Genomic DNA, 15,627 nt, shown 5'->3' with positions numbered 1-15,627 from the left:
ATATATTAGAGTGGTCCAAAAAACATTTTTATTTTTTTTTTCAAGTGCTGCTGTTTCAAAAACTTCTCTAAGGTATAAAAAAAATTCTCTCCAAAGCGCAGCTTGATATCTCAATTGTTCATGAAGCTCAATGAATTTTTATTTTCCCATTTAAATAACACATCAAAAATTTTATTTACGTTTTCATCCGGTAAAAACTACGAAAAAATTTTTTGTATTTTTCGTCAATTATTCTTGTAGGAAATTTAATTCTCTATAAAAAGTACTGAGGTAGTTTTTCGTTATCCTAACAAGTAAAAAGTTATTAAGCTTTAAATACTCGCAATAAAAGAAAATTTAATCAGATATGATTTTAGAATTCATGTTGTATCACATTTTCTGTTTCAAAGTATTTGATTAAGTAATTTATATTTTTTTCTTAAAAACATAGTATACAGTCTGATATCGGTCATTCAGTCTGGACCAGTGATAACAAATGACAATTCAATATATCGGTTTGTTTATTTGAACCACATGTTAAATGCACTGAAGGAGATTACCAGACTTTGTAAATACTCTAACCACTGCTTAAAAAAATTAAACTAGATAATTTACTTTTAGCACTCTCTTGCGGCCTACATGAAGATATATAGTAAATTAAATTTTTTGTTGACAATTAGTTTTTTACTTCAACCTAGCTGCATTTTAATAATTATGTCTTATAAGTCATATAAACTAAAATAAGAAATAACCAAAAATTAAATCAGTCTCAAAGATTATATTGGTTGTATGTTTATTAGCAATTTTTATAGTCAAGCTTATTTACTTAAATATGTGATGACTCCTGAGATAAGGCAGTTTTCCACACTAACTCTACTTGTTTATTTATCATTTTTTTTTTTTTCAATGATTAAATTTAAAAATAAAAGAATCAATTCACGGAGGACTTCTATTTACGTAGTCCTGAAAAGTTTCGTGATTTCTCATTCGGTCAATAAGCGTCCCAGCATCATGTACAAAATTTAAATATTCACCTGTTCTACCTGTCCTAAATCTTCTTAAATAAAAAAATTAAATTTGGTATACATCCGGAAGTACTAGCTTGCTCTTGATTCAGATTCCGTAATGAAATTCAAGTTCAATTTTAATAAATCACTGCTCATAAGAAAAAATATCCAAATTGTAATGAGAGAAATTATTCATCATTCACAGTTAATACTTCACCAAAAGACAGGTGTTAATTATATTAGAAACAGTCTAGTTTGATAAATTTTGAAATAAATACATGCAGTTACCGAAAAGTTTTCGAAAAGTTGCTTTGAAACTATCTTCGTTCAAATTTTTTTTGTGCAAGTATTTAAAACTCAATAACTTTTTACTCGTTAAGATTACGAAGAAACTACCTCAGTACTTTTTTGTAGAGAATTAAATTTCCTACAAGAATAATTGACGAAAAAATACAAAAATTTTTTTCGTATTATTGCTGGATAAAAACGTAAATAAAATTTTTTACGTGTTATTTAAATGGGAAAATAAAAATTCATTGAGCTTCATGAAGAATTGAGATATCAAGCTGCGCTTTGAAGGGAATTTTTATACCTTAGAGAAGCTTTTAAGATGATAGGCAAAAACTTTTTGGACCACTCTAGTATGTATGTATGTATGTATGTATGTATGTATGTGTGTGTATGTGTGTGTATCTAAACCTCTCATAACTTTTGAACGGCTCGACCGATTTAATCGCGGTTGGTGCCAATCGAGAGAGTTTGACTAAACTTTGATTTTGATTACAAGTTGGACCGATTCAGACCGATAGATTTTGAGAAATCGTAAAAAAAATGCGAAAAAAAATTTTTTCAAATGTGGTTTTTTCGGATAACTTTCAAACGGCTTGACCGATCAATTCCAAAAACTAATCAGCTTTCTACATCGAAAAACTACGTCGATTGCTACCAAGCCGGTCAAAATCAGTTGATTCATTCGTGAGTTATCGTTAACGAAAGAAATCGAAAAAAGTGTTTTTCGAATTACACCGAAATTTCCGGTCTGATCAGTTTGTGTTTGAAAAATATATCATAGAATTTGAAAAACTGCGTCGAATGCCGCCAACTGCGTGAAAATCGGTTTATTCATTCAAAAGTTATTGCAGTTTGAAAAATCAAAAATCAGTGTTTCATTAAACTTCTATCAGACTTTTGAGCTCGGAGAGCTCAAAACTACAAGAAAATTATATTTTTGAGTTCAAGCTCAAAAACGTAATAAGTGCAATTTTGAGCGCTTAATTACGAAAAAATGTGGGAAGTTGCAGGGATGGCCTTCAGGGCCAAACCGTTTTCCTAATTTTTTTTTTTTGGAGAGGAGAACTTCAGCGTCATTTTTCTATCTTAAAAAAAATTTTGTTTTTGTCTTAATTTTCATTTCTGTGTAGTTGATAAGTAATAGAATTACTGTGTAGTTGATAAGTAAAAAGAAGTCCCATATAGCAATCTTTTTCAACGCTTGAGCAAGTCTGGTCTCAATTTTGATTGTTGTTAGTGTCTTTTTCTACCTATGGGTCTTGCTCCAGATACTTGTAGCAAATTCAATTGACAAGTTTTGAACAAGCCTTACACAAGAACTTTGGGCCAGATTATAGCTCAAGAATTGTGCAAGAAAATTGAAAAAATCTGAAGATTCTTATCGATAAACTAACTCGGCTGCCCAATTTCACAACACAGTAACTCACAATTCTAAGATTTTTTTAAATTTTTCTTATTAAAAAAAAGTTTGCGCACCAAATTGATAGAAAATTTGATTTATGAATAGAAAATACTTGAATGCAAATTTTTTTAAGAAAAAATACTTGAAATTAAGATCCAAAAGTTATAAGAAATGCAGCAATACCAACAAAAATTAGGTATAAAAATTTTGCAGTTACTGTGTTTTAAAATTGGGTAGCCGAACTATGTTAAGGGGTGGGGGGGGGGGTAAGGTTAATTCGTACAAAAAAAGGCATATTTTTTGTGATTTTTTTGCGACGACGCAGTTACAATCTCTTTATTAAAACTAATGGTACAGTAAAATATGACATTCGAAAAATATTATATAAAATATTCACAAAGAAATATTAAAAAATACGGCAATGGCAGCAATTATTCGGACGTGTCTCAGAAAAAAAAAAGTAGAATTGCGGTGCCCCTCATAACTTGGTGCTGGATCATCTGAAATCAAAAAATGAATGTTTACTAGTTAGTTAATAGTTTTTCCCAGGTAACGCTGGGAGGGTTTTTCGAAATTTCAATTTTTTAATATTTTGGAACACTGAAGGCTCAAATTAGCCGATTTCTTTTCGTAAAAATCGCGTTTTTCCATTCAAAGTTTTCCAAAAAAGTACCATTAGTTTTAATAGAGAGATTTTAACTGCGTCGTCGCAAGAAAATCACAAAAATATGTCTTTTTTTGAAGTGAAACTTCTTTATGCGCATGAGGGTAAAATTTTTACAAATTTAACGTCACGCAAGTATGCAACGGAAGTGTCGAAAAGAGAGAGAGAGAGCGATCGAGACCGATTGAGAGAGAGTAAGACAGGGCGAACGTAGCATGAAGCAACTAGCGATGGAGTGAGAGTAGGGAGCAAGCAAGTGAGAAAGATCGAGAGAAAAACTGAGATAGAGCGATTGTCGTATCACGCACAGTGCCATGGAGCGAGAGGTGGGAGAGAGCTATAGTGAGAAAGATTGAACGAGAGAGAGAATAAGGGATATTGAGAAATAATACATGCTATATTGGTTTGTGTATTCGTTTACTAGTTAATTATTAGAACTTTAGATGGCAAATCTGTCGCATAACGTCATTTGCAGTAAACGCAGATTTTTCATCTATTTACAATATTATTAGTACTTATGCAGTGTATAAACAGTGAGTTAAATTTATAAATAAACTTTATGAATAATATTTTGTGATAAATTTTTAAGTCGTCCTATACTAAGCAGTTACTCGAAGTAAGTAATATATCTGTTATCTTTTTGTTTATTTACAATTTTTAGGCTAATTGGTTTGAAGGTTAGGTAGTTTTAATATTTACAAATAACATGTTGCATTTCAACTTGCCACTCGTCATTTAATAATTCAATAAATCATTTTCCATAAAATAAAAATATTTGATAAATTCGCTTTTCTAAATTTTAAGTTCAAAAAAAAAATTTAATTAATAATTTCTAATATTGACAAAAAACACGTGGCATTTTTATTTACAATTCGTCATTTGAGATTTCAATAAATCATTTTGCATAAAATATAAATAACAATATTTCATAAATTCTCTTGACAAAATTTTAATTTAAAACCTGGAATTTCTATAGTTATCATTAATTTACAATGATTTTGTATAAATTTAAATTGAGGTCAGGTATTTTTACTATTTACAAAAAATCACGAGGAATTTTAATTTAATATTCAACATCTGAGATTTTACTATATTATTTTTCAAACAATATAAAATAAATGTATTTTAATAATTCTCTTTAATTATTTTTATTAAATATTAAATTCAAATAACTTTTCATTTTCAGATCGCAATGCCAAAAATTGTGGTGCGAGAATGTGAAACAATTAAAAATAAAATATCTGTTAGACGGCCAGGTAAAACATCAACAGAACGTTCACGTGAATTTAGAGAGCGGAAAAAGGCTTTAAAAATGCAGCTAGCCAAGAGTTGAATATCTCATCGTCCATCATTACAAAAACTAAACCAAAAACTCCAGCAGAGCGTAGTCGTGACTACAGAGCTCGAAAAAGACAAAAATATGAAGAAAATCAAGAGTCAAATTATTTGACGCGAATCACTGTTGAAGTTGAAGTACATCAAGAACAAGAAAATTCTCAACCTTCGACTTCGACTTTACCAATTGAAAAAAATAAAACTTCAAGAGAACGTGTTCGTGAGTTTAGAGCAAGAAAAAAATCATTGACAAACCTTTCAGAAAACATTATTGAAGATTTTCAAACATCATCAAATATTATTAATGCTAATAATAATAATAATAACAATAATGGTGATAATAATAATATTAATAATAATAATATCGATGATGAAAATCATAATGTCAATATTAGAAATAATACGAGACGTATTCAAGATAATGATTTACGTGTACCTTATTCTATTTTTCACAGGCATCAAAATGCTCACAAGGAATTTAAGGAAAAATTTATCAATAACTCATTTGGGCATGTTTGCTTAGTATGTGATAGATTGTGGTTTGAAGAAGATTTAAAATCTGCATCTATTCAACACAAAGAGATATTAAATATAATTCTTCCTCATGTGTCAAACGACAAAATTGCTTTATGCAACACATGTCTTAACGCATTAAACAAAAATAACATTCCAGTAATGGCTGTATATAATGGGTTCAAATATCCACAAACTAAATTTATAATTTATATTAATTTTCAACACTTTTAATATTTTAATGACAATTAAATTCCTAACATATCTTCCTTTTTCCCTTCCTTTAAGTCTCGGAAATCTAAAGTTTTAGATTTGTATAAATATAGACAAGACTGATAAATTAGTTCGCCAAAGAAGTTTCACTTCTGACATGTGTACTTTGTACGCACGCACTTTTTTTTGTACGAATTAACCTTACCCCCCCCCCCTTAATTCTTGAGGAAGATGGACACCAGAAGCATGCTGAATATATTTGTGCAAGACTTCCTCAAGATTAAATGTTTTCGAATGACCGTTCGCATCATTCTACCCCTCCTATATTTTCTATAGGATCAGTGGATCTCATTCAGCTTAACTTTTTAGAGTATAGACCTACTGTTTTATCGATCAAGACAAAATTATTTTAAAATGAGCACCACTGAATCAATACATCTTCAAGTAGTGGAGGGGAAAAAGTGCTATAAAATATATAATGCATCATGCATCTTGAGCAAGTCACGCTTCAATATTTCCTGTTAGTTTTTGGATCACAAATGCTTTAGAAATGAACGAATTACTGAGAATTACAGATCTTGAGCAAATCTTGAGCAAGCCATGGATAAGTGTCTGTTATGAGCTTCTGATTCAAAAAATGCGTCAGAAAGTTTTTCAATGCACCTTGCAATAGACTTGTCTCATATTCTTGCACAAGATGTTTTGAGCTAGTTATATATAAATCTTGAACCAGTTCTTTCTACATGAACATGAGCAAGACCCATATGTAGAAGAAGACACTAGCAACCCTAGCAGATCCGTATACACTGTGTATACTCGGTGTGAATTCGGTGTAAACTTGGTGTGGTGTATACTGGGGCGATACGATAGGTATATTTGGTATTTTTCGAATAAACACTAAGTATAGATAAAAAATACACTCATATACTCGGTGTGAATTTGAATCATATACCACAAGTTTACACCGAGTATACACCAAAAAAAATTTTTATCTTCAGAGAGTGACAAAGTTGTCAGAGTTGTTAGTGAGGAAATTTTTTTCGAATAAAGAAAGTAGGTATGGATCGCCTGGAAATGACCTAAAATGAACAAATAACATAGAATCAGATGAACGTTTCTTGGTGTATTACTTTCAACGCATACACTGTAAAAAAAAGTATATCTGTATGGTCTGAAAATAACTTGAATTGGATAAGTAACATAATTTTAACATGTATTTTCTTCAGTCTGAAAACTTCATTGTTTACATCGTCCATAAATCTCAATATTTGTTAACTTATGCCGGCGCCCTGCTCAGTCTCAATACATTCTGTACTGTGCAAGTTAATCTACAAATAATATAAATTTAGTCATTAAGGCTGTTGTGAATGATATATTTATTAATATCATTATTTATAGAGTAAATAAAAGTAAAAATACTTATTTTACGAAGTAAACAAAATGATTATCTTTATTTCTAATATTTTTACTTTTTTACATATCGCGTTCTAGATGCATAAGGGCGTATACCGGCAAAAGGTCCCGGTAAAAAGCCATAAGGGCGTATAAAAAATTTTTTTTTCTGGAATCAACGTAGTTTCGTCTGAAATGTGCAGAAATGCAAAAAAAAAATTTTATACGCCCTTATGGCTCCCGGGACCCATCTCGGATGCCATAAGGGCGTATAAAAAAAATTTTTTTTGGTAACTGACGTATTTTTGTATGAAACGTGTAGAAATACAAAAAAAAAAGTTTTTCCATATAAAAATTTTTTTTGGACTTAGAAAACCAAACAGAATTTTTATTATACGCCCTTATGGCATCCGAGGTGGGCCCCGGGAGCCATATAGGCGTATAAAAAATTTTTTTTCGGAAATCAACGTAGTTTCGTCCGAAATGTGCAGAAATGCAAAAAAAAATATTTTATACGCGCTTATGGCTCCCGGGGCCCACATCGGATACCATAAGGGTGTATAATAAAAATTCTGTATTTTTTTTATTCCAAAAAAATTTTTATATGGAAAAAAAATTTTTTTTGGATTTCTGCACATTTCATGAAAAAATACGTCGGTTCCCAAAAAAATTTTTTTTTGATACGCCCTTATGGCATCCGAGGGGGGTCCCGGGAGCCATAAGGGCGTATAAAAAAATTTTTTTCGGGAATCGATGTATTTTACGTCCGAAATGTGCAGAAATGGAAAAAAAATTTTATACGCCCTTATGGTTCCCAGGTGCCATAAGGGCGTATAATTTTTATACGTCCTTATGGCATCTGTAACGCGATATGGATTCGTTACAAATTAGGTTTTGTAACGGGGTGGTTAGCCCTGTCCAATTGGTCACCCCTTTCCTCTTTGAAAAGGGCGCCACTGGGATTTTATACTCGGTGTCCCAGAAACCGGGGAGCATGAGAAGGAAAGATCGGGTCGTGAGAAGTTGAGAAAGGCTGTAAAAGTAATGCTGAGAAACAATTATTAACAATTAACAATTCAATTATTTATTTAATATAAACAATTTAATTCTAACAAAATTTCTTAAAATATTGCCCTTAAAATTAACCCATCAATCACTAAATTTGAGAACCTCTCACCTACGCAGGCACTTGCCAAAACTTACAACTAAATATCATTAAGTTCTTTTAAACATAGATCATTACGCATCTAGATTCTTAATTTCTTAATTTAATCATAGACCATTACGCATCTAGATTCTTAATTTCTTAAACCCTCGTCCAACTGACGGAATAACAAACAACATATTTGACCCAATAAAAACTTCTTAATTATTCAATTATCTGAACTAATTTCACATAAACAACCTCGTCTACCTGACGGAATACCATATAATACCATAATTACCTAACTTCCATATAAAATCGTCCACCGACGCTAACTTCATTCTATAGAGTTCTCTACTTTATTCATACATCTTAATTACCAATAAAACTGAATCTCAAAACTTCGCATTTTCCAAAATTACCAAAATTACGCCTAACAATTACTTAACACAAAATTCCGACCTTCGATTTTAATTCTTAATCCTCCTTAAATAAATTCTAAGCGATATTTCTTAATTAAATTCTGTCTCGAAAATTCCTAACTAAAATTAATTTATTATAGCCAACAGGCCTATAATAAATTACTAATAAATTCTTTACCAATAAATTAACAATTTATCCATTAAATATAAAAGTTCAGCGACAAAACTAACTACTTGACCTTGACAATAAAAACTAAAGTACGAATTCTTTAATATAAAAATGACCGCTTGAGAAATTAAATTTAATTATTTCAGCCTCTTAATTAAATCAATAATCAAATCTGGTCTACAATAATCGAAAATACCTGGAGACTCAATTATTGTTTTATTCAACGACGACTGATACTCCGATACAACTTGGCGGGCTTAGCTGCTTGGCGTCTTGAACCAGGATGCGGCAGGGTTGTCCAATTCCAAAAATGCCCTGATAACTTCCTCGGCAGTTGCTCTTTATTCTCGACGTCCAAATTTTCACTCTATTGACTAAAACTGATCTCAACAAGGTCACTGATTCACAAAGACAAAAGGCCACTGGCTTCCAGAAGGGAAAAAGCCTCGATGTCCCTCCTGTCGGCTCTTTTATAACCCTCCAACTCCGGCTCTCGAACTTTCCTATTGTTATGCCCCGCTTTATTTTACGGGGACTATAGTGGGGACTTTCGATTAGCACGCCCGGTGACAAGTCGAAACTACTTGTCAAAAATCGAAAGGTAAGGGAAAGCCCTGACCTACCGTGCGTTAATTAAGTGGTCGATAATGACCCCGGGAAGTTCGATTTTCCCTGTTACAGTTTAATTATTAAGTGCACTAATTTCAAAAATAAAAAAGGTTAACATCACATACTAAAATGGATTAGATTTTGATGTTTAAATTTGTCGCAATGTTTTTTGTGTGAGTTTATGTTCGGCGACGCTACAAAAACTCAGCTGTCTTCATGTTATTTATTCATTTCAAGTCATTTTCAGCCGAAACATACCTACTTTTTTTTATCATGAAAAATTTTCTCCAGATTGGGTCTTTGAAATTTTTTGGCTGGTGTAAATCCGGCATTAATGATACACCGGAAAATGGTGTCTTGACGTCTAGTTATTTATCAGTTTTAGGCAGTTTATAGTTGATCTATATACATACATTTATGAATCAAAAAATTATTCTATTTGACACTAGAAAAATTTTAAACTTTGGGACTTTGAAATTTTTTGACGGTGTATACTCGGTGTATACTTTGGGTAAATTTGACACATATACACTACATATATTTGGTGAATACTGAGCGTAAACGGATCCGCTAGGGAACTAGAGACTTTGCTCAAGACAATGGCACCTAAATTTTGCTCAAGCACATGTTACCTGGGGTGTAAAGAAAATTTGAAAACATTAGTCATTACCTTCATATAGAATTAAAATTTTTTAAAATAGCTAAAATTTTAGGCCGCTAGACCACCGGGTCCCCTTAAATTAGTATAATAAAGGAACTGTTCATTTTGGGCGAGCATCCGATTTTTTTATATTTTTACCGTTCTCACTAATTTTCAGCTTAAAACTGATATGTTTCAGAAAAATATCATTCTCAAATGAAAGAAGCTCAACAAGTCGTTGCCGAAAAAACAAGTTCTCTGGAGGCAGAAGCGTATAAAACAAAAAGATTACAAGTAAGTATCTTTTTAACTAATGATTACCTTATAAAATTTTCACTCATCCTCCAATGAACCAATTCTTGATACAAAAACGAACATTTTGAGCTTAGGTAAGAATTTTTTAACTCGATTTTTCAAGACAAGAAATATGTTTTGACTATAAAGATCAATATATCGCTATCTAATCGTACTCGACTCAATTATAGCTTAAAGAGTCTGAAAAAAAAACTCCCTATTGGAAAAAATTTATTATTTTACTATCAAAAAGTTACAGAAAGTTTAATGAGAGATTAAATGAGCATGCAAGAGTGAGTCACAAACAGTTGTGCTTACTCAAATACTTTCACTCCGAGACTGTTTTCTCTTATTCATGAAAGAGTTATAAAAAAATTAGGAAAACGGTTGACCCTAACGACCATCGCTGCAACTTCTTGCTAATTCCATACTTAGGCGCTTAAAATTGCACCAATGACGTTTTTGAGCTCTTCGAGCTCAAAAATAAAATTTATGTGTTATTTTGAGCTCTCCGAGCTCAAGGAGATAGTTGTTCTATAATTTTGAGCTCTTCGAGCTCAAAAGTCTGATGTGACTTGGATACAATACCATTTTTGGAATTTTCAAACTAAGATAACTTTTGAATGAATAAACCGATTCTTATGCGGTTGGCGGCATTAGACGCTGTTTTCTAAGCCTCGTAAAAAACTTCTAAGTTTAAATTGATTAAACTAGGAATTTCGGAGTAATTCCGAAAAAAAACACATTTTTCGGATTTCTTTCGACAGCGATAACTCACGAACGAACCGACCGATTTTGACCAGACTAGTGGCGATCAACGGGGTTTTTTGAGGTTAAAAGTTTATTACTTTTTTAAATTGATCGGTAAAGCGGTTTAAAATTCATTCCACCTTTGAAAAATTTTTTTTTTCGTAATATTTTTGAGAATTCTCAAAATCTACTGGTCTGAATCGGTTCAAATTGTATTCAAAATCTAAGTTTGGCCAAGCCCTTTCGAATGGCGCCAACTGCGATGAATACACACACACACACACACACACACACACACACACACACACACACACACACACACACACACATACTTTAACCGTAATTTTTACATCGAGCAGATCCGCTACTGCGTAGTGGATCGCCCATGTCGGCTATACTTCTGTCTCTCTCACTCTCGCTTCCAGTCTCGACTTTAACCGAACAGTCTCGGGACATGGGTGTTTTCGAGAGTATCTACACCGCTTTAAGCACGATGACTCTTCGGAGTGCCCGTCCTGCCCAGGAGCTGCTGAAGACGCGGAGCACGTCTTCTTTGTATGTCCTCGTTTCGATCCACAGCGTGAAGAACTGGAGAGGATCCTGAACCAGAGAATGCAACCAGATTCACTAGTAGAAGCAATGTTGTCATCAGAAGCTGCCTGGAACGCTACCAACACGTTTGCAACAGAAGTCCTTAAAGACTTGCGTTCCACCGAAATAAAAAGAGCAAATAGCAGAAGATAGAAGGAAGGTAGTTAACACCTTAGCCACTAGAAGGAAGAGCAGTAGCTAGATCCTCCCTTCACGAAGTAATGCCTGACGGCGGTTTCCATGAAGGATTAGAGGAGAGAAGGAAAAGGGGTTTAGGGTTTAGTGGGTAGGGGCGTTAGTGTCGAGTTTTAGTATGACGCTGCGTCGAGTCGCCACATATCCAGGCCAAACAGCTATGCCTAGAATCCGTAAAAAGGATTCCCCCCCCTTAAAAAAAAAAACACACACATACTTTAACCGTAATTTTTACATCGATCAGATCCGCTACTGCGTAGTGGATCGCCCATGTCGGCTATACTTCTGTCTCTCTCACTCTCGCTTCCAGTCTCGACTTTAACCCAAGGCGCCAGATAATTTTAAACAACGAGAAATTAACAACACTCAACAAATGTAACTCTAAACGTAGAATAGTCCAAAACTCAATAAAATCTATAACATAAGACTGGTAGCTAAAGCGGAGAGGCAGGTATACCTCGGTGTCGCTCAGTATGCTGGTTTGTGGAGAGAGGGAGGGATTCGGATGCTGATAAGAATCAATGTGATTATTAAGACGCTGAGATGACTGATTGATCTTTGATTTATTAACAAAACTAACGAACAAAATAATAAACCGAACTTGATACAAAATCATAAATATTACAGAAAAATAAATAAATAAGTTACAGACAAAATAATAATTAACTATAACCTCAATGTAGCGTGATAACTCAAAACGATAACTCAAAATATAACGACAACGCAGACTCGTCCACAAGCTCGAGACGCCAACTTAATTTCCATTTAACTTTAACCTTCTACTTAACTGACTCTTCCCAAAAAATATAAAATACTGTAGCTTAAATATAAAATTCTAAAACAATAATAATAGCTGTAGCATAAACGAAACCTTTAGTACGAACAAAACTGTACCCAAGATGACTGAAAAGAGAAGTCGCCAACGACTCTCCGCTATATACTGTAGCATGCGACTGTACTCGGCGAAGGCCGAAACACGAGTCCTGACTTTACTTGGCAAAGGCCGGAACACAAGTCCTACTGTACTCGGCAAAGGCCGAAAAACAAGTGATAACTTTACTTGGCAAAGGCCGGAATACAAGTGTTCTGTTCGCGGGATCGACGGTGATCGCTCGGTTCGATACCTCTTCCCTATACCGCGACTATACCACGTGATATTAACTACTTTACTGTATCCATACCTATAGCCTTACTTGATATCCGGAGTACTTGCTTTATCCACCAATGTATTATCATAATTTAATTAATTATAAACTAGAACCAAATAAAATAATTTTGAGTTATCACTAGAGGCAAGAAAAGATAGCTTTATAGGACTGTGCTTTGTGACTTTCACTACGCGTAGATCCATATCAAAAAATTGCGAAAAAAAGTTGAGCCTGAAGGCCATCCCTGCAACTTCCCGCTCAAAAATACACTTTTTTTTGCAATTTCTCGAAATCTACTGGTCCGAATCTGTTCCAACCTACAGGAAATCTAAGTTTGACGAAGCCCTTTCGAATAACACCAACCGCGATGAAATCGGTCAAGCCGTTCAAAAATTACGAGAGGTTTACACACACACACACACACACACACACACACACACACACACACACACACACACACACATACACACACACACACACACACACACACACACACACGCACACACAGACGTACGGATCATCGTGACAATAGTCAGGAAAGCTTCCTAGGACCTCGAAACGTCGAGATCTCATGAGAACTCGATTTTCGAAAAACGGGGTGAAACCAATAACTTCCCGATTTTCGAAAATTTTCAATTTTCTCAGCGTAAAGTTTGATTTTTTTTTAACTTTCCGTTATGAGATCAACGATTTTTAAAAAATCGGAAAGTTATTGGTTTCACCCCGGTTTTTGAAAATCGAGTTCTCATCAGATTTCCACGTTTTGAGATTGTAGAAAGCTATTCTGCAGGGGCTCGGTAGATTGTGAGAAACCATAAATAATATTCACAACTTACCAACGCATTCTATTTTATTGTATTCATTATTATCGTTGTTACAGGAAGAGATTGCACAGCTGAAACGGAAAGTTGACAGAATGAAGAAAATTGAATTAGCCGAAACATTGGATGAAGTGATGGTCGAGGAATTACGGGAGTATAAAGAAACGCTCACTTGTCCATCGTGTAAAGTTAAACGTAAAGATGCAGTACTTACGAAATGTTTCCATGTTTTTTGTTGGGATTGTCTTCGAACTCGTTATGAAACCCGTCAACGGAAATGTCCTAAATGCAACTGTGCATTTGGAGCAAACGATTATCATAGATTATATTTATCAACTTGAATAAAGTAAGAATGTTCTATCATATGATCGATACAACTCTTTTTATATGGAGACTCATAATTATTTATTATTAATTAATTAGTTATGATTGTTTCCAAATAATTTTGTCTATCATATGATTCTGTATGTTAGATCTTCAATGAACTGTTAAATTAAGGTTTTTTATGTACTTTCATTGAATGTTATTGAATAAAATGTATTGAAAAGTCCATCATTTGAGTCTTCTGGATCCACTTATTTTCATAAATAGATGGGAAAGGGATAAAAAAAAAAAGTAATAAATTTTTAGTCAAATTGGGAAGAGTTTAGATTACAAGTAGACGATTTGGGATTCCATGTCCCATCAACAACATTATTAAATCAAAAATTATTCGCAGTCTCCTTCCGTTCTCGATATCAATAAGACATATGGTGTAGAGCGATGTTTTCTTTTACTAAAAAAATCTAAAAATATCTGTCATGTTATGATGTATTACGTCGTGTATGATGCTTCTGTATCGGTTTTATGTATATATTGAATTATAAATAAGTATGAAACAAAAGCACGTGGATAATAACCTAAAAGGTGGACCTTTCGTCGTCAACAGTTCGACTACCGATCAGAAGGCGCCAATGGCTAGTACCACGCGAGATAAAATCACTGGTATATCTGTCTCACTCGGCAGGAAAATTGTGTCCTTCACATGCACGAAGACATTTCTTTTTCAATCTATACGTTGGGGAAGGCTTGAGGAAGCCCAAAGTTTACATGCACAAAGATGTCACCAAACCGGTCACATGAGCGCTAATTGTTGAATGTCACCTTACTGCATCAAATGCACAGAACATGGATTCTAAAGACTGCATTTTGAAAACACTCAGGACAGTTAAATAAACATAAAAATAGGATAGGAAGAAAAACATCATCAAATCTGTGTAGCAAGTATGTATAATCAATACTATCAATAACTATGTAACACTGTATCGCTCAATACGAATGGAATGATGCCTCCTTTTCAAATTTACTTCCCGCTGCTGCCAAATGCCGGGGTATCCTAAGTTGCTTTACAGATAATACACCATCTTCTTCGAACAATTCTAACTTTGAAACCTCTCATTTAAAGAACCTGTTCACCACATCGGGAATGAAAGCATATAGCTACTAAATAAATTAAATGCTAGAATCAGCCGCAATACTAAGAACGTTGACAAAGTAATGACCGTAGTATTACTTCTACTGATGATTTACTGCTCTCCGACGAGTTCCTTGACTCCAACTTCTTTTTACGATAAATTCATTGAGTCTCAATGTCGCGTCTGGATCTTCGGCCTCGAGAGTAAGTAGGAGGGGGTAGTTTTGGGTTAGTAACACACGCAAGACGGGTAGTGCACGAGACAGAAGAGGTCTGACCACTGACTTGTGCACGGCTGAAACAACTTTAGCAGGTAATTATTGAATCGCACGTTCAACATAGGGAACGCAGCTGACTTAGTTAGATTTTGTTCCTATTTTTTTTTATTTAATGAAATATACTAATGCGTACTGATTCAGCAGGTTACTATTGAATAATTCTACCACTGGACAGTGGAACTGGACTCCCCGGAGTAATTTCACGAGGACAAATAAACCCAAACGGTTACCTGGATTACTTAGAATCCACGGGCAGCGAGCATATGATCGTCAACTAGTTACAGCAAGGTACTGAAAATCACTCACTAACGAATATT

General features: G+C 33.8%; 1 protein-coding gene and 1 long non-coding RNA gene across 2 annotated transcripts in view; both read left to right on the top strand.

The window, feature by feature from the left end:
* Positions 1-14,134, top strand: part of LOC123272701 (E3 ubiquitin-protein ligase Bre1) — a gene marked incomplete in the record, with an annotated part of 140,773 nt that extends 126,639 nt beyond the window's left edge. The window contains 2 exon segments of the mRNA XM_044739675.1: positions 9,980-10,074; positions 13,639-14,134. Of these exon segments, the coding sequence (XP_044595610.1) occupies positions 9,980-10,074; positions 13,639-13,920 (377 nt within the window).
* LOC123272730 lies at positions 3,447-5,843 on the top strand. The gene is made up of 2 exons (XR_006511138.1): positions 3,447-3,959; positions 4,530-5,843. It is a non-coding gene; the product is annotated as an uncharacterized LOC123272730 (long non-coding RNA).
* Positions 14,135-15,627: the final 1,493 nt, after the last annotated feature.

This window comes from Cotesia glomerata, linkage group LG10 (genome assembly GCF_020080835.1).
Source record: "Cotesia glomerata isolate CgM1 linkage group LG10, MPM_Cglom_v2.3, whole genome shotgun sequence".
Classification (NCBI taxonomy): Eukaryota; Metazoa; Arthropoda; class Insecta; order Hymenoptera; family Braconidae; genus Cotesia; species Cotesia glomerata.
Note: the sequence above shows the minus strand (reverse complement) of the source record. Positions and strands in the feature narration are given on the sequence as shown.